The sequence below is a fragment of the Quercus suber genome, unplaced genomic scaffold, assembly GCF_002906115.3.
Source record: "Quercus suber isolate HL8 unplaced genomic scaffold, Cork oak 2.0 scaffold_389, whole genome shotgun sequence".
Classification (NCBI taxonomy): domain Eukaryota; kingdom Viridiplantae; phylum Streptophyta; class Magnoliopsida; order Fagales; family Fagaceae; genus Quercus; species Quercus suber.
In genome coordinates this window covers 33,791-49,692 of record NW_027069841.1, presented here as the reverse complement: position 1 = coordinate 49,692, position 15,902 = coordinate 33,791, and the positions used below count along the sequence as shown (strand labels likewise).

General features: G+C 31.9%; 2 protein-coding genes across 2 annotated transcripts; both read left to right on the top strand.

The window, feature by feature from the left end:
• Positions 1 to 2,927: 2,927 nt before the first annotated feature.
• On the top strand, positions 2,928 to 7,855 carry LOC111990435 (probable alkaline/neutral invertase B). The gene is made up of 5 exons (XM_065760961.1): positions 2,928 to 2,984; positions 3,250 to 3,753; positions 4,254 to 4,685; positions 6,795 to 6,902; positions 7,562 to 7,855. The coding sequence occupies exons 2-5, from the start codon at positions 3,331 to 3,333 to the stop codon at positions 7,853 to 7,855; spliced, it is 1,257 nt and encodes a 418-aa protein (XP_065617033.1). The 5' UTR covers positions 2,928 to 2,984; positions 3,250 to 3,330.
• Positions 7,856 to 9,971: 2,116 nt separating this feature from the next.
• On the top strand, positions 9,972 to 15,393 carry LOC111990431 (uncharacterized). Its single transcript, XM_024022201.2, has 6 exons — positions 9,972 to 10,311; positions 11,354 to 11,553; positions 13,688 to 13,828; positions 14,140 to 14,220; positions 14,884 to 15,008; positions 15,092 to 15,393. The coding sequence occupies exons 1-6, from the start codon at positions 10,089 to 10,091 to the stop codon at positions 15,138 to 15,140; spliced, it is 819 nt and encodes a 272-aa protein (XP_023877969.1). The 5' UTR covers positions 9,972 to 10,088; the 3' UTR covers positions 15,141 to 15,393.
• Positions 15,394 to 15,902: the final 509 nt, after the last annotated feature.

Sequence of the window (15,902 nt, the reverse complement as noted above, 5' to 3'; positions counted from 1 at the left end):
AAAAGAGAGTTAAGAAACACTCATTTTATGCTATGAGTGTTGTAATTTAACTAGTTGGCACCATGGGCGGCACCATGTACAGTTCAAGGGGTTCAAATGAACCTCCTAAGCTGGCAATTTTTTTATTTGACCCTTCTAAAATAAAATTTAGACCACTTTGACCTTATTTTTTTTAAAACCCACTTGAAATAAGCTTAAATATGATTATCTTAACAATTTTTTGGTCTTTTTAATCACAATAAAAGCCCAAAAACAAATCAATTTTATCTAAAATATGGGGGAAATAGTAAGTCCAACAACAAAAATAATTTTTTTATCTTAAATCTCAAAAAAAAAAAAAAAAAAAAAACCCCGTTTATATCTTAAAAAATTCGAAATAAACTAATGGAAAATTCACAGTTTACATTGCCCTATCAATATAAGATTTACATTTTTTTTAAACAAATGTGTACAATATTGTATATTTTTTTTGCAAATGTGTATAGTATAATTATCTATAATGTAAATCTTACATTGATTCTCGACAAATGTGCAAGTAAATTGCAAATGTGAACTGTAAATTGTCAACAATATTAATCTTACATTGATACTATAATGTAAACATATAATTGTCCTAAACTAATAGATATGTTAATAATTAGTATCTTATTGTATTAATTAGTAAGAATTAAAATTCACTTAACAACAACAATACTTAATATGTTCATTGTATTAAGAAAAAATATGTCAAATGAACCTATAGTTTATTTTTTATTCTATTGCTAGTACGTAGTATAGACAAATTTGTAATAAGGAAACCATGTAGTCCGTAAGATTAATCTCTTACCCAAAATGTATCTTCTTATTGACCCCCTTAGAAAAAAAATCCTAAAGTTGTCATTGGTTGGCACATCCTAGTGTTTCCAAAACACATGAGTTCAAATGTCCCGTTCCCATCGTAATTATCAAAATATAAATTAGATTTATTAATATTATTCCTTCTAGAAATAGGGTTGTAAATGAGCCAAACTTTGCAGAGTAGTGTATGTTTAAGCTTGACTTGTTAGTAAAAGTTAAAAACTCAAGCTTGGCTTGAGCTTGAAACAAGCCTAAAATAATGTTTGAGATTGAGCTCATGGGAAAGGAAAAAAGTTCAAGCTTAATATCAAGATCAAGCTTTTGAGCTTGAGATCCAACAAAATTATATTATCAAATACTTAGATCTCTAAAAATCAAGTAAACAAAAATAAGAAAAATAATATACTCATTTTATCATGCTTCTAGTCTCACCTCTGATTAGCCATTATTCAAATTATAATTTTATATAATTAAATCCATCAATTCATCATTTCTTGTCTATAGTTTCAAAAATTGTTTAAAATATAATTTTTACATTCACTTTAGATGGTGAAGAACTATAAAAAGACTTGTTTGTAACTATTGTAAATCAGAAATGAATAAAATGTTTTATAACTTTACATTAGATGATGAATAGGGAAGAATCATACGTGGTCCACTTATAAATAAAAAAAGAATGCAACTAAAGTCCAAAGTGGTGCTTGGTCAATTTAAAGGAAAGTAAAAAAAAATTAAAATATGTGTAATAAGTTTATTTAGCAAACGCATATCAAGTCTATAAATGAGTATATACTGTGCTTGTTTTGTTTTGAGTCTTATAGCTCACAAAATTGTTTATAGAAACAAAATTTTTAGCTTGAGCTTGGTTTGTTTATTAAACAAATCTAAAACTAAGGTTCAAACTTGACTTCTTTATAAACAAACAAATATGAACAAGTTATTTATAAACGACATGATTTATTTATTGAGCTAAGCCTGAGTTATTTTAGAACGACATAGTTCATTTATAGAAATAGGGAATTGACTGGAACAAACTCCTCTGAAAATAGCCACGTGTCATCTAGAGGTTTGGTAGACCGTTCAGTGCTTTCCAAATTAAACAAGTACTACATGTTACATGCCACCACAAGTTCTCGTTTATTACAAGAGTTGGTGGGCTTGAGAGCTTAAAATATATATATATATATATATATATAGTAGTAAGATTCCGAACTGGCCTACTTTCACACCATCTATCGGATATTCCAAGATCAAGATGACCAACTTGTCAGTCACCTAGTCCCATACGATACTAAAACTTTACTGCTTTAATCAGTTTGGTCACATTTTCTAACCGGCAAAATTCGGTTGTTTCTAATTGGCAATATATACAAATTAATTATAGTATTAATATTAATCACATATAAAGTGCCACACTTGCAAGAGACGTGATTCTTTCCGCTCATGGTCGGCGGCTCTTCCAAGGTCTCTGTTCTTCGTGTTTTGGGTTTTTCTTCATTGGTATTTTAGCCTCATATTGGTCTGGTTCTAGTAAGAATTACATATAAGCTTATATTGTATATCTTCTATCATGTTTATCATTAATGTTGTGTGTCTAAGGAATTTGATTGCATGAACTAGCTTAACAATTTCCTTCTTTGGCAATGTTAATCTCGTTGCTCATTAGTTATTGGTGAGTTACAATATGCTTGTTCTTGCATATAATGTAACAATCTTTCACTGCTTGTAGGTTTACTTCAAAGTGTGACCGTTATACTTCTTGTAAAGCAGGCTTTCTGACCCTCATATTGTTGTTGTCGAGATTTCAAGAATGGCTATGTGTTTATTACAAGAGTTGGTGGGCTTGAGAGCTTAAAATATATATATATATATATATATAGTAGTAAGATTCCGAAGTGGCCTACTTTCACACCATCTATCGGATATTCCAAGATCAAGATGACCACCTTGTCAGTCACCTAGTCCCATACGATACTAAAACTTTACTGCTTTAATCAGTTTGGTCACATTTTCTAACCGGCAAAATTCGGTTGTTTCTAATTGGCAATATATACAAATTAATTATAGTATTAATATTAATCACATATAAAGTGCCACACTTGCAAGAGACGTGATTCTTTCCGCTCATGGTCGGCGGCTCTTCCAAGGTCTCTGTTCTTCGTGTTTTGGGTTTTTCTTCATTGGTATTTTAGCCTCATATTGGTCTGGTTCTAGTAAGAATTACATATAAGCTTATATTGTATATCTTCTATCATGTTTATCATTAATGTTGTGTGTCTAAGGAATTTGATTGCATGAACTAGCTTAACAATTTCCTTCTTTGGCAATGTTAATCTCGTTGCTCATTAGTTATTGGTGAGTTACAATATGCTTGTTCTTGCATATAATGTAACAATCTTTCACTGCTTGTAGGTTTACTTCAAAGTGTGACCGTTATACTTCTTGTAAAGCAGGCTTTCTGACCCTCATATTGTTGTTGTCGAGATTTCAAGAATGGCTATGAATTTCACGGAAAATATTTACCAAAATGGAAGTATGAAAAGTGTTGAGAATTCAGGCTCTATATTTGAAATTGAAGATATTTTGAAGACATTGGACAGACCAAGAACGATTAATATAGAAAGGAATAGATCATTTGATGAAAGGTCAATGAGTGAACTATCAAATTGTCTATCGCCTCGTCAATTTTTCAAAGATCCTGAGTATTCAGCTCATGTGGAACATCTTGAGTCTATATATTCTCCGTCTAGAAGGTCTGTTTTCAACTCACCTAGAGAAAATGGCTACTTTGAGTCACATGCCATGGTAGCTGATGCATGGGAAGCTTTGAGGCGTTCTATGGTTCATTTCCGTGGGCAGCCTGTTGGGACTATTGCTGCTGTTGACCATTCTGTCGAAAAAGTTAATTATGATCAGGTGAACAACTCTTCATTATTTGTGCGAGTCTTTTTGTGTCATCCTAGTCATAAGCTTGTTGATTCCAGTTACCTGAACAATTATCAATCCTCATATAAACATAGATAATTCTATTGATCCACACTTGTACACTTCTATAAGCATAAGTGACAGGAAAAGTTTCTACTGTGTTATCAATTTTAGTATGTAATAAATTGTGTTGAAACTTGAAAAGTTGTAATCATTAGATAGGGTAATGATTTGGTTCAGCTGGTGTATATAACGAGTTATGAAGTATCACATGACCAATTAGGCAGACAGTGGTTTCTTTATGCATCACCAGCTTTCTTATGGTATTTGTTAGAAAGCGAAGTTGTTTGATCCATTAAAAACCAGTTCTAGTTACTAATTCTAGCTCATTTTCCATTTCTTTTTTTAACACTGTACAATTCCCTTGCAAAAGAACTTTGCACTACCTTCATTTTAAGCACTGAAATAGTTTAACTTCCTCTACTTGGCAGGTCTTTGTTAGAGATTTTGTCCCAAGTGCCCTGGCTTTTTTGATGAACGGGGAACATGAAATTGTAAAAAATTTTCTTTTGAAAACTCTTCGCCTGCAATCAGGGGAGAAGAGGATAGACCAGTTCAAATTAGGAGAAGGAGTTATGCCTGCAAGTTTTAAAGTGCTCCATGACCCTGTAAGAAACAATGAGACTTTGGTTGCAGACTTTGGTGAGAGTGCAATAGGAAGAGTAGCTCCCGTAGATTCTGGATTTTGGTGGATTATACTACTCCGTGCATATACAAAACATACAGGGGACTCTTCCTTGGCAGAATTGCCTGAATGCCAAAAGGGTATGAGACTTATTTTGAGTTTGTGTATCTCAGAAGGCTTTGACACATTCCCAACCCTGCTGTGTGCTGATGGATGCAGTATGATTGACCGCAGAATGGTTAGTTGTCTTCTCTTGATTTGTGATATGGCCAACAATTGACCTTTAAAATAGCGTTTATCAGGTTATCAAATGAACATAGTTTACATGAACTGCTTCAACCTCCTTAATCTAAAGTTACCAATCCTCTCAAAAGTATAAGCTGTTAAGAAAAAAGTTTATTTAATTATTTAGCAATTACTCTAATATGTTTGGTGTATGTAGCATAGTTGCTTGGTTTGTTTGTATTGAACTGTACAGGTTTCCCTTTGAATAATTTTTTCTCATTCATAAAATGAAGATAAAAAATCTCCTCAAGGTTTTGTATGCATTATATTACAGAAGTTTTCCTGCCTTCGATCAGTGCTTAATATTCTGAACTTGACTTTGTTATTTCTTGCATTTGGTATTAATCACATGATTGAGAAACTTTCAAAGGTCAGCAACTCATGTTGTGGCCAACTCTCCGCTTAAACCATGTGTTGTCTCACCTACCCAGTGGCAGCTCCAGGACTTTCGTTTAGGAGGTTATCAAAAATTAAAATTAAAAAAAAAAATTGATAAAAAGAAAATTTGAATATATCGAGTTATAGACAAAAAAAAAAAAAAAAACCATGAATTTTTACAATTTCCTTCTACAAGTTTTCAAATTTTAAATTGTTACAGGATAGTTCATTATGAGTATTTATTGCAAATATGAGTAACTATGTCAGCAACTCATGTTGTGGCCAACTCTCTGCTTAAACCATGTGTTGTCTCACCTACCCAATGGCAGCTCCAGGAATTTTGTTTAGGGGATTATTAAAAATTTAAATTAAAAAAAAAAATTGATAAAAAGAGAATTTGAATATATCAAGTTATAGAAAAAAAAAAAACATGAATTTTTACAATTTCCTCTTACAAGTTTTCAAATTTTGAATTGTTACACGATAGTTCATTATGAGTATTTATTGCAAATATGAGTAACTATGACCATTTTATTTTGTTAAGTTTGTCTAAATTTTTATTTTTATGCAGATAATATTATATATTTGTCATTGTTTTTATAAAAATATTTTAAACTAAATAACTAAACTCAACTCATTGGCTCTATGTTAATTATTGATGCACACAATTACACCCATTCATACATAAAATAAATCACTATATGTTTACTTAACCAATCAAATGCTTGAATAATCACTACTTTGCAATTTTTTATTTTGAATTTTTCTAACTTAATGACAAAAAGTTATTATAACATGATAACTATACACACTCATGTAACAAATCATTTATATTTCTTAATTATTAAATTATACAAAGTTATATTACATTTATATTGTATACACAAACATCCACGTACACGTTATTATTCACGCAAATGACATTATTAAAAAAAAAAAAAAAAGAGTAATGCACACAATCAATATTAGACATATTCATACACATATAATCAAAATTTATAATAAAGAGTAACACTTACAATTCACAAACACTTATTTTTACTTTATGGTCTGTTTAGATTGAAATAGAAGGAGGGAGAGTAGAGTAGAGTAGAGTAGAATAGATTTAGCACAAAATTAACATATTTTTAGCTAACACTACTTTACTTCTTTCCACTCTCCCTTCTTCTCCCCTTCATCCAAACAGGCCATTAGAGTCAAAATTACTTGTAATAAGGATGTATAAGATTTAAGTTAGAGTGTGAAAAATATTTTTAAGAAAAAATTAATGTATTAAACTAACAAAAAAAATATTTAAAAAAAAAAAATATATATATATATATGTATATATATTTTGAAGTCAGGGGGTTCATTTGAACCCCTGAACAAAGGGTAGCGCCCCCCTGCACCTACCCTACCTGTGCTTATGGACTGACTGTAAGTCTGTAAGACATAGCCTAACACTGCATTAGTCATAGCCTAATACTGCAGCAGGACAACTTTTTTTTTTTTGGGGACAAACATGAGTGTTTAAACCTATTCCAATATCTGTTATTTTCTCGAATGTATGCAGTCCCCCCAATCACACATGTATCAGGTTATTATAGAGAGGATTCCCATGGGGGCGTGTGTGTTTCGACATTTGTCTTTTCCTAAGATTGTATTCTTTGTTATAGTTTGATTGTTTTTTTTTTTAATCATTCAGGGAGTATACGGGTATCCTATTGAAATTCAAGCACTGTTCTTCATGGCTTTAAGGTGTGCTTTGCTTCTACTTAAGCAAGATGATGGAAAGGAACTTGTGGACCAAATAGTTAACCGAAGATCTGCCTCATGGACCTCTTGATTCTTCCTTGTCTACGTTTAAGCAATGCCTTAGATATGTCAAATGGGGCAATTGAATTCATAACCTTTGAAGGTTGATAAATTGTTATATTTGTTCTCTCGTTAGAATGTTATGCTCTTTTTTCATATTGCTGTTCGAGAGGAAAGTTGATGTGTTGTGTTGCATCTTCTTTTCTTTATTCTTGAGCTGGACAAATATGAAGATGTGTAACTCAATAAAACCAGATTGCATTGGGGTCTTAAGACTCTTAATGCAGCGTCAAGTTTATGCTCTTGGAGCTTTGTTTTGTTGTTTTTTTTAATGTATCTTTCTCTTTTCGCCCAGGGTCTCTTAATGGTCTCGGGGCCTCGCCCATAAAACTGCTGTTGGGCCTCTTTTTGTATAATTTGGAGACTTCAACNCCTTTTTTTTTTTTTTTTTTTTTGGGACAAACATGAGTGTTTAAACCTGTTCCAGTATCTGATTATTTTCTCGAAAGTATGCAGTCCCCCATCCCACATGTATCAGGTTATTATAGGGGTTATTATAGAGAGGATTCTCATGGGGCGTGTGTGTTTCGACATTTGTCTTTTCCTAACATTGCATTCTTTGTTATAGTTTGATTGTTATTTTTTTTAATCATTCAGGGAGTATACGGGTATCCTATTGAAATTCAAGCACTGTTCTTCATGGCTTTAAGGTGTGCTTTGCTTCTACTTAAGCAAGATGATGGAAAGGAACTTGTGGACCAAATAGTTAACCGCCTCCATGCTCTAAGCTTTCACATGCGGAGTTACTTTTGGCTGGACTCAAAGCAGCTCAATGACATATATCGTTATAAAACTGAGGAGTACTCTCACACTGCAGTTAACAAGTTCAATGTTATGCCTGATTCTCTTCTTTTCTTTATTCTTGAGCTGGACAAATATGAAGATGTGTAACTCAATAAAACCAGATTGCATTGGGGTCTTAAGACTCTCAATGCAGCGTCAAGTTTATGCTCTTGGAGCTTTGTTTTGTTGTTTTTTTTAATGTATCTTTCTCTTTTCGCCCAGGGTCTCTTAATGGTCTCGGGGCCTCGCCCATAAAACTGCTGTTGGGCCTCTTTTTGTATAATTTGGAGACTTCAACCCATCAACTTTATCCCATTTTGGGCCTTTAAAGATGATGACGGGCAGGTTCTCCTATTCCACTCATTTTCTTTGTTCAATAAATTATCTTGTACTTAATAAAAAAAAAAATCATTTTATCTTTGTTTTACATGTTTGTCATCTGCCTAATGATATTCTTATTCAGGATTTATTGACTTTTTTTTTTTTTTTGAGAAGAAGGATTTATTGACTTTATTATGGATTACTTGTAATCTTTTTTTTAATGGCACCACTATTGGTATAGGTTCTTTATCTTGAAATTAATGATAACAATGCACAGATTGTTATACATGGAACAAACTACTGGCTTCAATTGCCAAATGCCTTGTAGCTGGATTGACACCTCTCCATGCATAAAGTGCTCGGAAGTTTAGGAGGGAAAGGGTTCGAGCCGCAGGGTTAGCAGCACGTTGTAATTATTTCTAAAAAAAAAAAACTACTGGCTTCAATTTAGAAACGAAAATCAAGTAGTTGGTCACTGATCCAACAAATTTATTTGGTGGCTACAATGGCATTTATAGTTGCCGCACCACTACACCCACCACTCCTGACTCCACCCACTGAATAATAAATTAGAAAATAAAGGTATTATTATTTATTATTTGCTATCTCCTACTTATTAGTATATTGGAAGCTTAAACCAACTCATGGCAAATACACAACAACTTAAATTTCTACTTCTTACATCGGTCTTAAAATGGAAAATAAAGGTATGGGTTTTAAAATTCTATAGAGACTTGAAATAGCACCTTAAAAACTTAGGTTATGTTTGGTAACAATTTTTGTGAATATAAAGAAAAACCAATTTTCTTATATTTTTGAAATAAAAAATATGTTTAGTTAGTTGAAATTAAAAAAATATTTTTTTAAAGAAAAAAATAGAAAATACCAAAATATGTTGTTAGTCTTAAAAATAGAAAATTATTTTTGAAAACAGAAAATAAGAGAAAAAAAAAACAGTTACCAAACATACTTAGTGGTTTAACCTTCAATAATAGGTTATTAAATGACAATTTAGAATCTCATTTAGAAGCCACATTATTTTTATTTTATTTTATTTTATTTTTTTTTAAGTTGAGTCATTTTAAAGGGTTCATTTTTCGAAGACTTGTAATACTAACAATAATGCCTTAAAACCGTACTTGAGAATTTCCTACCTCATTCGACTCATCCGTCAACTTATAAATGTACCTTAACAACCTTTTTTTTTTTAAAAGGTGTACCTTAACAACCTTAATTATACCATATTGCAATATATAAATGTGACATGACTTTTTATTTATATTGATTATAAATGATTCTACTGTTACCCAAATTTTAAATAATTCTTAGGTAGTTTTAGAATAGTGCTTTTAACTTTTACAAAAGAAGTGAGTCTCATTCATGATCCTCATACATGAATCCTACTAGAAGGCCCATATCCCTTGTGAGAATCCGGAGGATTATGGTCCGAGTCTATCTAAGGTTTTTTTTTTTTTTTTTTTCGAATCCCGACTCACTAAATAACCGGGGCTAAATGATGGGACATTGTTTGTACCTTTTAAAATTCAAAATCGTTAAAAATGAACATTGGAATTGGATATTCCATTCCGATATTGATCCCAAAAATCTCACTGATGCTACATCTGTCCTGTTGTGGAAGCAGTAAAGTCCACTATTAGAGGCGTGTCCATGAACTGCTGCTTTCATACGTTAAAAAAATCAGATTACATGTGTTTAGTGGGCTGGGCACTACAACTTAGAAGTAGTTGAACACCCAATACCCAACCCCTAACTAAAACTAAAACTAAATCCCGCTCCTCCACACGTGTCCCAAACTCAACAAATCCTCCGAGATTTGAACCCAAAACAAAAAACTAAAACAAACACGCTACTCGTTCACGGTTCCTACACGCATCAAATAACTAATATACCAACGTACCCGAAGGGAGTCAGAGAGAGAAATCAGAGTTTCCTAAAATAGTACAAATACCAAACTACCGCATCAGAGCGAGAGAGAGAGAGAGAGAGAGAGAGAGAGGCAATGAAGGGAACGAAGACGCCGATCCACGCGGTGGCGATGTGGGTACGGAGGCAGCCGCCGAAGGTGAAGGCGTTTCTGGCGGTGGTTTCGGGCATTGCGGCGCTTGTGTTCCTGCGACTGGTCGTTCACGATCACGACAACCTTTTTGTTGCCGCCGAGGCTGTTCACGCTCTTGGAATCTCCGTCCTCATTTTCAAGCTTACCAAGGAGAAGACATGTGCTGGTAACCAACAACAACAACAAACTAAAACCTCGAATCTTTTTTTAGACTTTTTTTAATTTTTTTAATTTTTTTTTTTTTGTTGCAATTTATCGATTTATTGGCTTGAGTTTTCTGTCGGAATTTCATGGTTTGGTTTAAATTTTCGTGATTGCCAAGGTAATGAAATGTGGTTTTGAAAGTTAGTACTATTATATCTTTGGCACTAACAAAAGGGGAATATAATATTACACTCTAAATTAGAATATGGTTTATAATTTGGTTTAATTATGGATTTCAGAACCATCATACATTAACTAGAAGGAAGTCTAGCTTTGATTTCAATTTTGATTGGAGACTTATTGAAAATATTTGAATCTGACAAAACGCTTAGAAAGGTGAATTTGGTTAATATCCTTGTAGCTCAATTCGTAACTCCTGGTATTTCCAACGTCCATGTTCAAAATGTTAAAAATAATAAAATGCCCCTCCTCCATTGTTGTAACTATTGAATTGTAAAATTTATTAAAAGAAAAGAAAAAGGCCTTGAAATATGCGCCTCTGGTTGGTTCAACTATTAGGGAGATTGAGAGAAGCTCAAGATGCCACTCTCTGGATTAATGTAACACGAGCAATATTACCATCTTAAGTGTTTGTGCTTCCTTGCACGACCGAGCCAGTTGTTATTGGTCACTGGTAATGTCAATTGGTTTAGCTACATTCTAAAATTATATGGCCGCTATTGATTTCCGCTTTTAGTTCTCTATCTTTTAACATAGAAATTCTTTTGGTATTGGTAATGAAATTGTTTGTTAGTCAGAGCATAGTAATCACCAGTACTAATTTTATGTCCTTTGTGGGCCTTTGTTTTGAAAAGATCCATTTCAAGTGAAAAGTAACAATTTGGTTTTTCAATGACAATTATTTTTAAAGTTTTTCTTCTTTTTATTTTGCTATTTTGCTTTGACATCAGTTTCTAGCTTGGAAAATGTGATATATCTTGTTAAGATTATGCCTTCTATTGTTTTAATGCCTTTTTGGCTTCATTATTGTTAATTTTCTGCAGGGCTTTCACTCAAATCACAGGAACTAACAGCTATATTTCTGGCTGTTAGACTCTATTGCAGTTTTGTCATGGAATTTGATATACACACACTACTTGATTCTGCAACATTGGTGACAACCCTCTGGGTTATATATATGATTCGCTTTACATTGAAGTCTAGTTACATGGATGATAAAGACAACTTCAAATCTTACTATGTGGTGAGTCCTCAATCATTTCACAGCACATAGATAGCCTGTCTTTTTGTATGCTCACATTTCAATTGTCCATTTGTTTGTTAAAAAAAACACACACACAATTTTGCCAGAACTGGTGTAAATTATTTCATTTATGAACAAATTTAACTTGATTTTTTTAGTTTGTGAAGTGCCGTCTTCCATTGCTATTACTCTTTCTTATTCATTTGTGACATGTTGAGCTGTCAAAAAACTTTCTTTTTAGCTTTTTAAATAATTTAGTTCTTTTTTAAGTTCTATAACCTAAGTGGCTCTTTAAGAATCACCTCAAACCTTTAATAAATTAGAGATGGCCTATGAGGAATTGAGGATACGTAGACTTGCCAAAATTGGACCCAAATCTGTCAACCCTCCCAAACCTGAAGAGAAAAAAAAGGGGTATGGGTACAATTATTTTATTTTACCCCTGAAGAAGTGGGGTGGGTATAGGTTTAACCCAATGACCTGACTTGTTAAAACACAAATTTGTCCTAAACTTATTGGAAAACGTTTGGCAAAAGCTTCTTTGTGTGTCTGTGTGAATATTTAAGATCATTTTCACATTTTTGGTTGTAATTCATTGAATTTATTTGAATTAAATGGTTGTAAATTGTATCAATCTTGTGATAGACCATAAAGAAAATTTTATTTTGTGCATGGTTGTTAGTATCATACAATACCTATTGAATTGGGAGCAAAAGATGTGTATTGTATTGGGGGTGCTCATATATTGTTTGATACATGTGTAATATGGATTGTATTAAATCAATCTTTGGGTATCATTCGATTCATAGACGTGTAAATTCATTTTGGGCCAATATAAAATTTATGAGATTGGGCTAGATCTTGTTGACCCCAACAACTGAAAATATAACTTTTAATTGTTATTTTTAAGAGAATCATAAATGATCTTTTTGTTCTTGTTTTTCTTTTCATCCCTTTTATTTGATTATCTCCTCTCCTTTTCTTTTTATTTTCAGGGTTTTTTATCATATTACCCAAAGATAATTGTTTAGTGTGACAATTTGATTGTAGATATTATAAGTACATTTCTAATTGACATTTTATTTTTATTAAATTTGTTTAAAAAATTATTACATAAGTGATGATAACATAAATTATTAATTGAATATGTCCTAATTTTGCAACAAATATACTTAATATATTTTATTTGTAAATTTTATAGTGTTCATGTATTTTATGATACATGGTACGATATAATATATGGTACAAATCGATTTACAATATTATTCAGATTTCACAACTATTTTTTGTAAATATTCAAGTCCTTCTTCTCATTTTGGTTGTATTTTGTTTAAATTATTTGATTTGAGTTGTCCTAAGTTGTACTAATCTTGTAAAAGACAACCTACTAATTGGGATATTTGATGTTTAGTCATTTACATGTTATTAATCACGAATGGATTATTATCGATTTTTAATATTTAGGGAAAAAAGAAAGAAAGAGAGGACCCTTAGATCAACTCAAACCTGTGTAGGCTTGTCATTGGTCTAAAAAATAGTGATCCATTTAAATCCAGGTAATTTTAACCTGAATACAAGCGGGTCAAACCCAAACCCGACCTTACTTGACCTGACTTGACCCATTGCCAAGTCTATGTAGAAGTCTGGCTTTCCTTTTCAACCTCTCCAAAACTTGGGGGTAAGTATACTAATCACCTCCCCCAGATCCCATGTAAGTGGAGAGTCTTGTACCCTACGTATGACCTTTATGTGTAGATGTTGTTTTGTTCTATCTTAATAATTCAAAATGGTTAGATTTTTCATTGTATAGTGTTTAGGGTGAGAAATTGAGAAAACAGTTCAAAGCTTCAAAATCTGATCAATGTTTATATGCTTTTTTATTGATGTTTCTTTAGTATTGTTTCCTCCATAATTTTTATGGATTGGTAACTTATCAAAAAATAAATAAATTTTGCTGATTGATGAGGTCATTAAAGTTGAATATCTTGTATGACTTAATGATTTTTTTTTTTTTTTTGGCTACCAAATAGTAACGGTCACTGCACTAATTTATTATGATTATTCAACTTATATTTGATATTTCCCTTCTGGTATTTTCTTAATTTGAACTATGTTGTGTTTTTCCTTGATACAGTTGCTACCTTGTGCTGTGCTATCATTATTAATTCATCCCACAACGCAGCATCATATCTTCAATAGGATTTTATGGGCATTCTGTGTTTATCTTGAAGCTGTTTCAGTGCTACCCCAACTAAGGGTAATGCAAAACACAAAGGTATGTTTTAAAGTAACACACGCATGCCCTATTAGTGTTTATTTATTTTTAAGTAACTAGATAGATTCAAGACTATTAGTTTTTCCATTCTGATGGTGCGTCATCCATGGCACTTTAAGCTTGCTTTTTTGGAAAAAAATAAAGACAATAACAATAAATTTCTAAAAACCTTTTTATAACTTTGTCTTTTGATAAGTAATAATATTTAGTAAAAAAGAATCAACAAGTACACAGGAAGTAACTTTGTTTTTTTGAAAAGTAATAATCTTTATATAACTTCGCTTCTCATCTTCATTTTTTCCAATTCTCAGATTGTTGAACCATTCACAGCACATTATGTATTTGCACTGGGAGTTGCAAGGTTCTTGAGTTGTGCACATTGGATTCTCCAGGTTTGATAATGGAGCTTAAAACTGCTATAGATTCCATATATGAGATATTATTTGATTCTTTGTGTTCTTTTAATTAAGTAGTAGCTCAGTTTTTCTGAAAGCTATTGATATTACACATTGTGGGAGTTGCTATGTCTGACACTTGCCTGCTCAAATAGTAAAGAACTGGAGAGGCTAGCCTACAATTTACCCGTCTATTTCAAATTGTGTTAACCACCATATATAATTAATTGGCTGAAAGACTGAAGGTTTTTGTTTTATTTTATTTTATTTTTTTCAAAATGTGTTAACCATCATAAGGCTAAGACTTAGGTTAGGTACATTAGGTTTTCCGATTAAATTCAACATAGGCAGATTGATTTTAATTATCCTTGAAAAAATAACACTGTTTGTATTTTATTGGTCAATGCAACCAGATCCTTGAATTTAATTAGAGAACCTAATGTATTGCATCTAAAGTACTTTATCTAAATTTTATCATTTTTATAATGACTAGTTTTGAAATTAAGTTCTCTATGGTTCTTCATGCAAATTTCCCTCATAGTGTTTGTCTGTTGGGGAGTTTTTGTATAAAAGTTCTCATATGATATTTGCTTCACTGATTGGTAATTACTACGAATACATTTTTAAATTTCGAAGGAATGATCATCTTCTTCCGTGCAGGTATTGGATACTCATGGCCGCTTGCTGACTACTTTGGGTTATGGTTTGTGGCCTTCTATGGTTCTCCTCTCTGAAATTGTCCAGACTTTCATTCTTGCAGATTTTTGTTACTACTACATCAAAAGGTAAGCAACATGCTTTTATTTTGCAAAATTCCTGCATTATACTTTTATAATGAGCACACTGTAAAGGTTTCCTCTGGATGCAGCCTTGTTGGCGGACAACTTGTTCTGCGCCTTCCCTCCGGAGTGGTGTAAGCTTGAAATGCTGCAATCTTTTTTTATATAAATATGTAGTTCAGTTGAATCATTCAACCTTGGCAAGTTGACCATGTAATTTCATTGATAGTATTTAGCAGTTAGGAGGTTTAGATAGTTTCTTCTTGACATGATGTAAGTTTCGTGAGCTATCCTCACTTTTTTTTTGGTTCAGTTATTTGTTCTGATTATGAACTTGACATAAAAATGTCAATTCTCTATGATTATATGGCTATATGACTAATTCTGATTATATGACTAATTCTGTCAATTATAGTTATCTGAGATGTTGGTACTAATTTGGACAATTTTTAAACTTCAGGGCCGATAATATAAAACCGATAGCATGGGGGGTTAGTTTGCAACTGACCCAAACCTCAGAGATCTTTTTGCATCCCCTTTTTAATCTCTCACTTGCTAGCTTCAAATCTAAATGCAAACCATGGTTAGTAAAGTACGTGTACTATACTATACATTACACATGCGTATGTATCTTTTAATAAAGTGTGCATACTATGATGTATATTACATGTAATATATTCTAAAAATACACTTTTTTATTATATATAATGAAACGTATTAAATTTTTTTGTATTATACTTGCACAAAAAATACTTCAATTTAATTGAACTTCAATACTTTTATCGAGAGTATAATTGTTTATTTTGTTAAGATGTATTATTATTTATAAATATTGAATTATTAAAATTTATTATTTTAGCAACGTGTTTTATTATTTATATTAAGTATCAAAATTTTCAT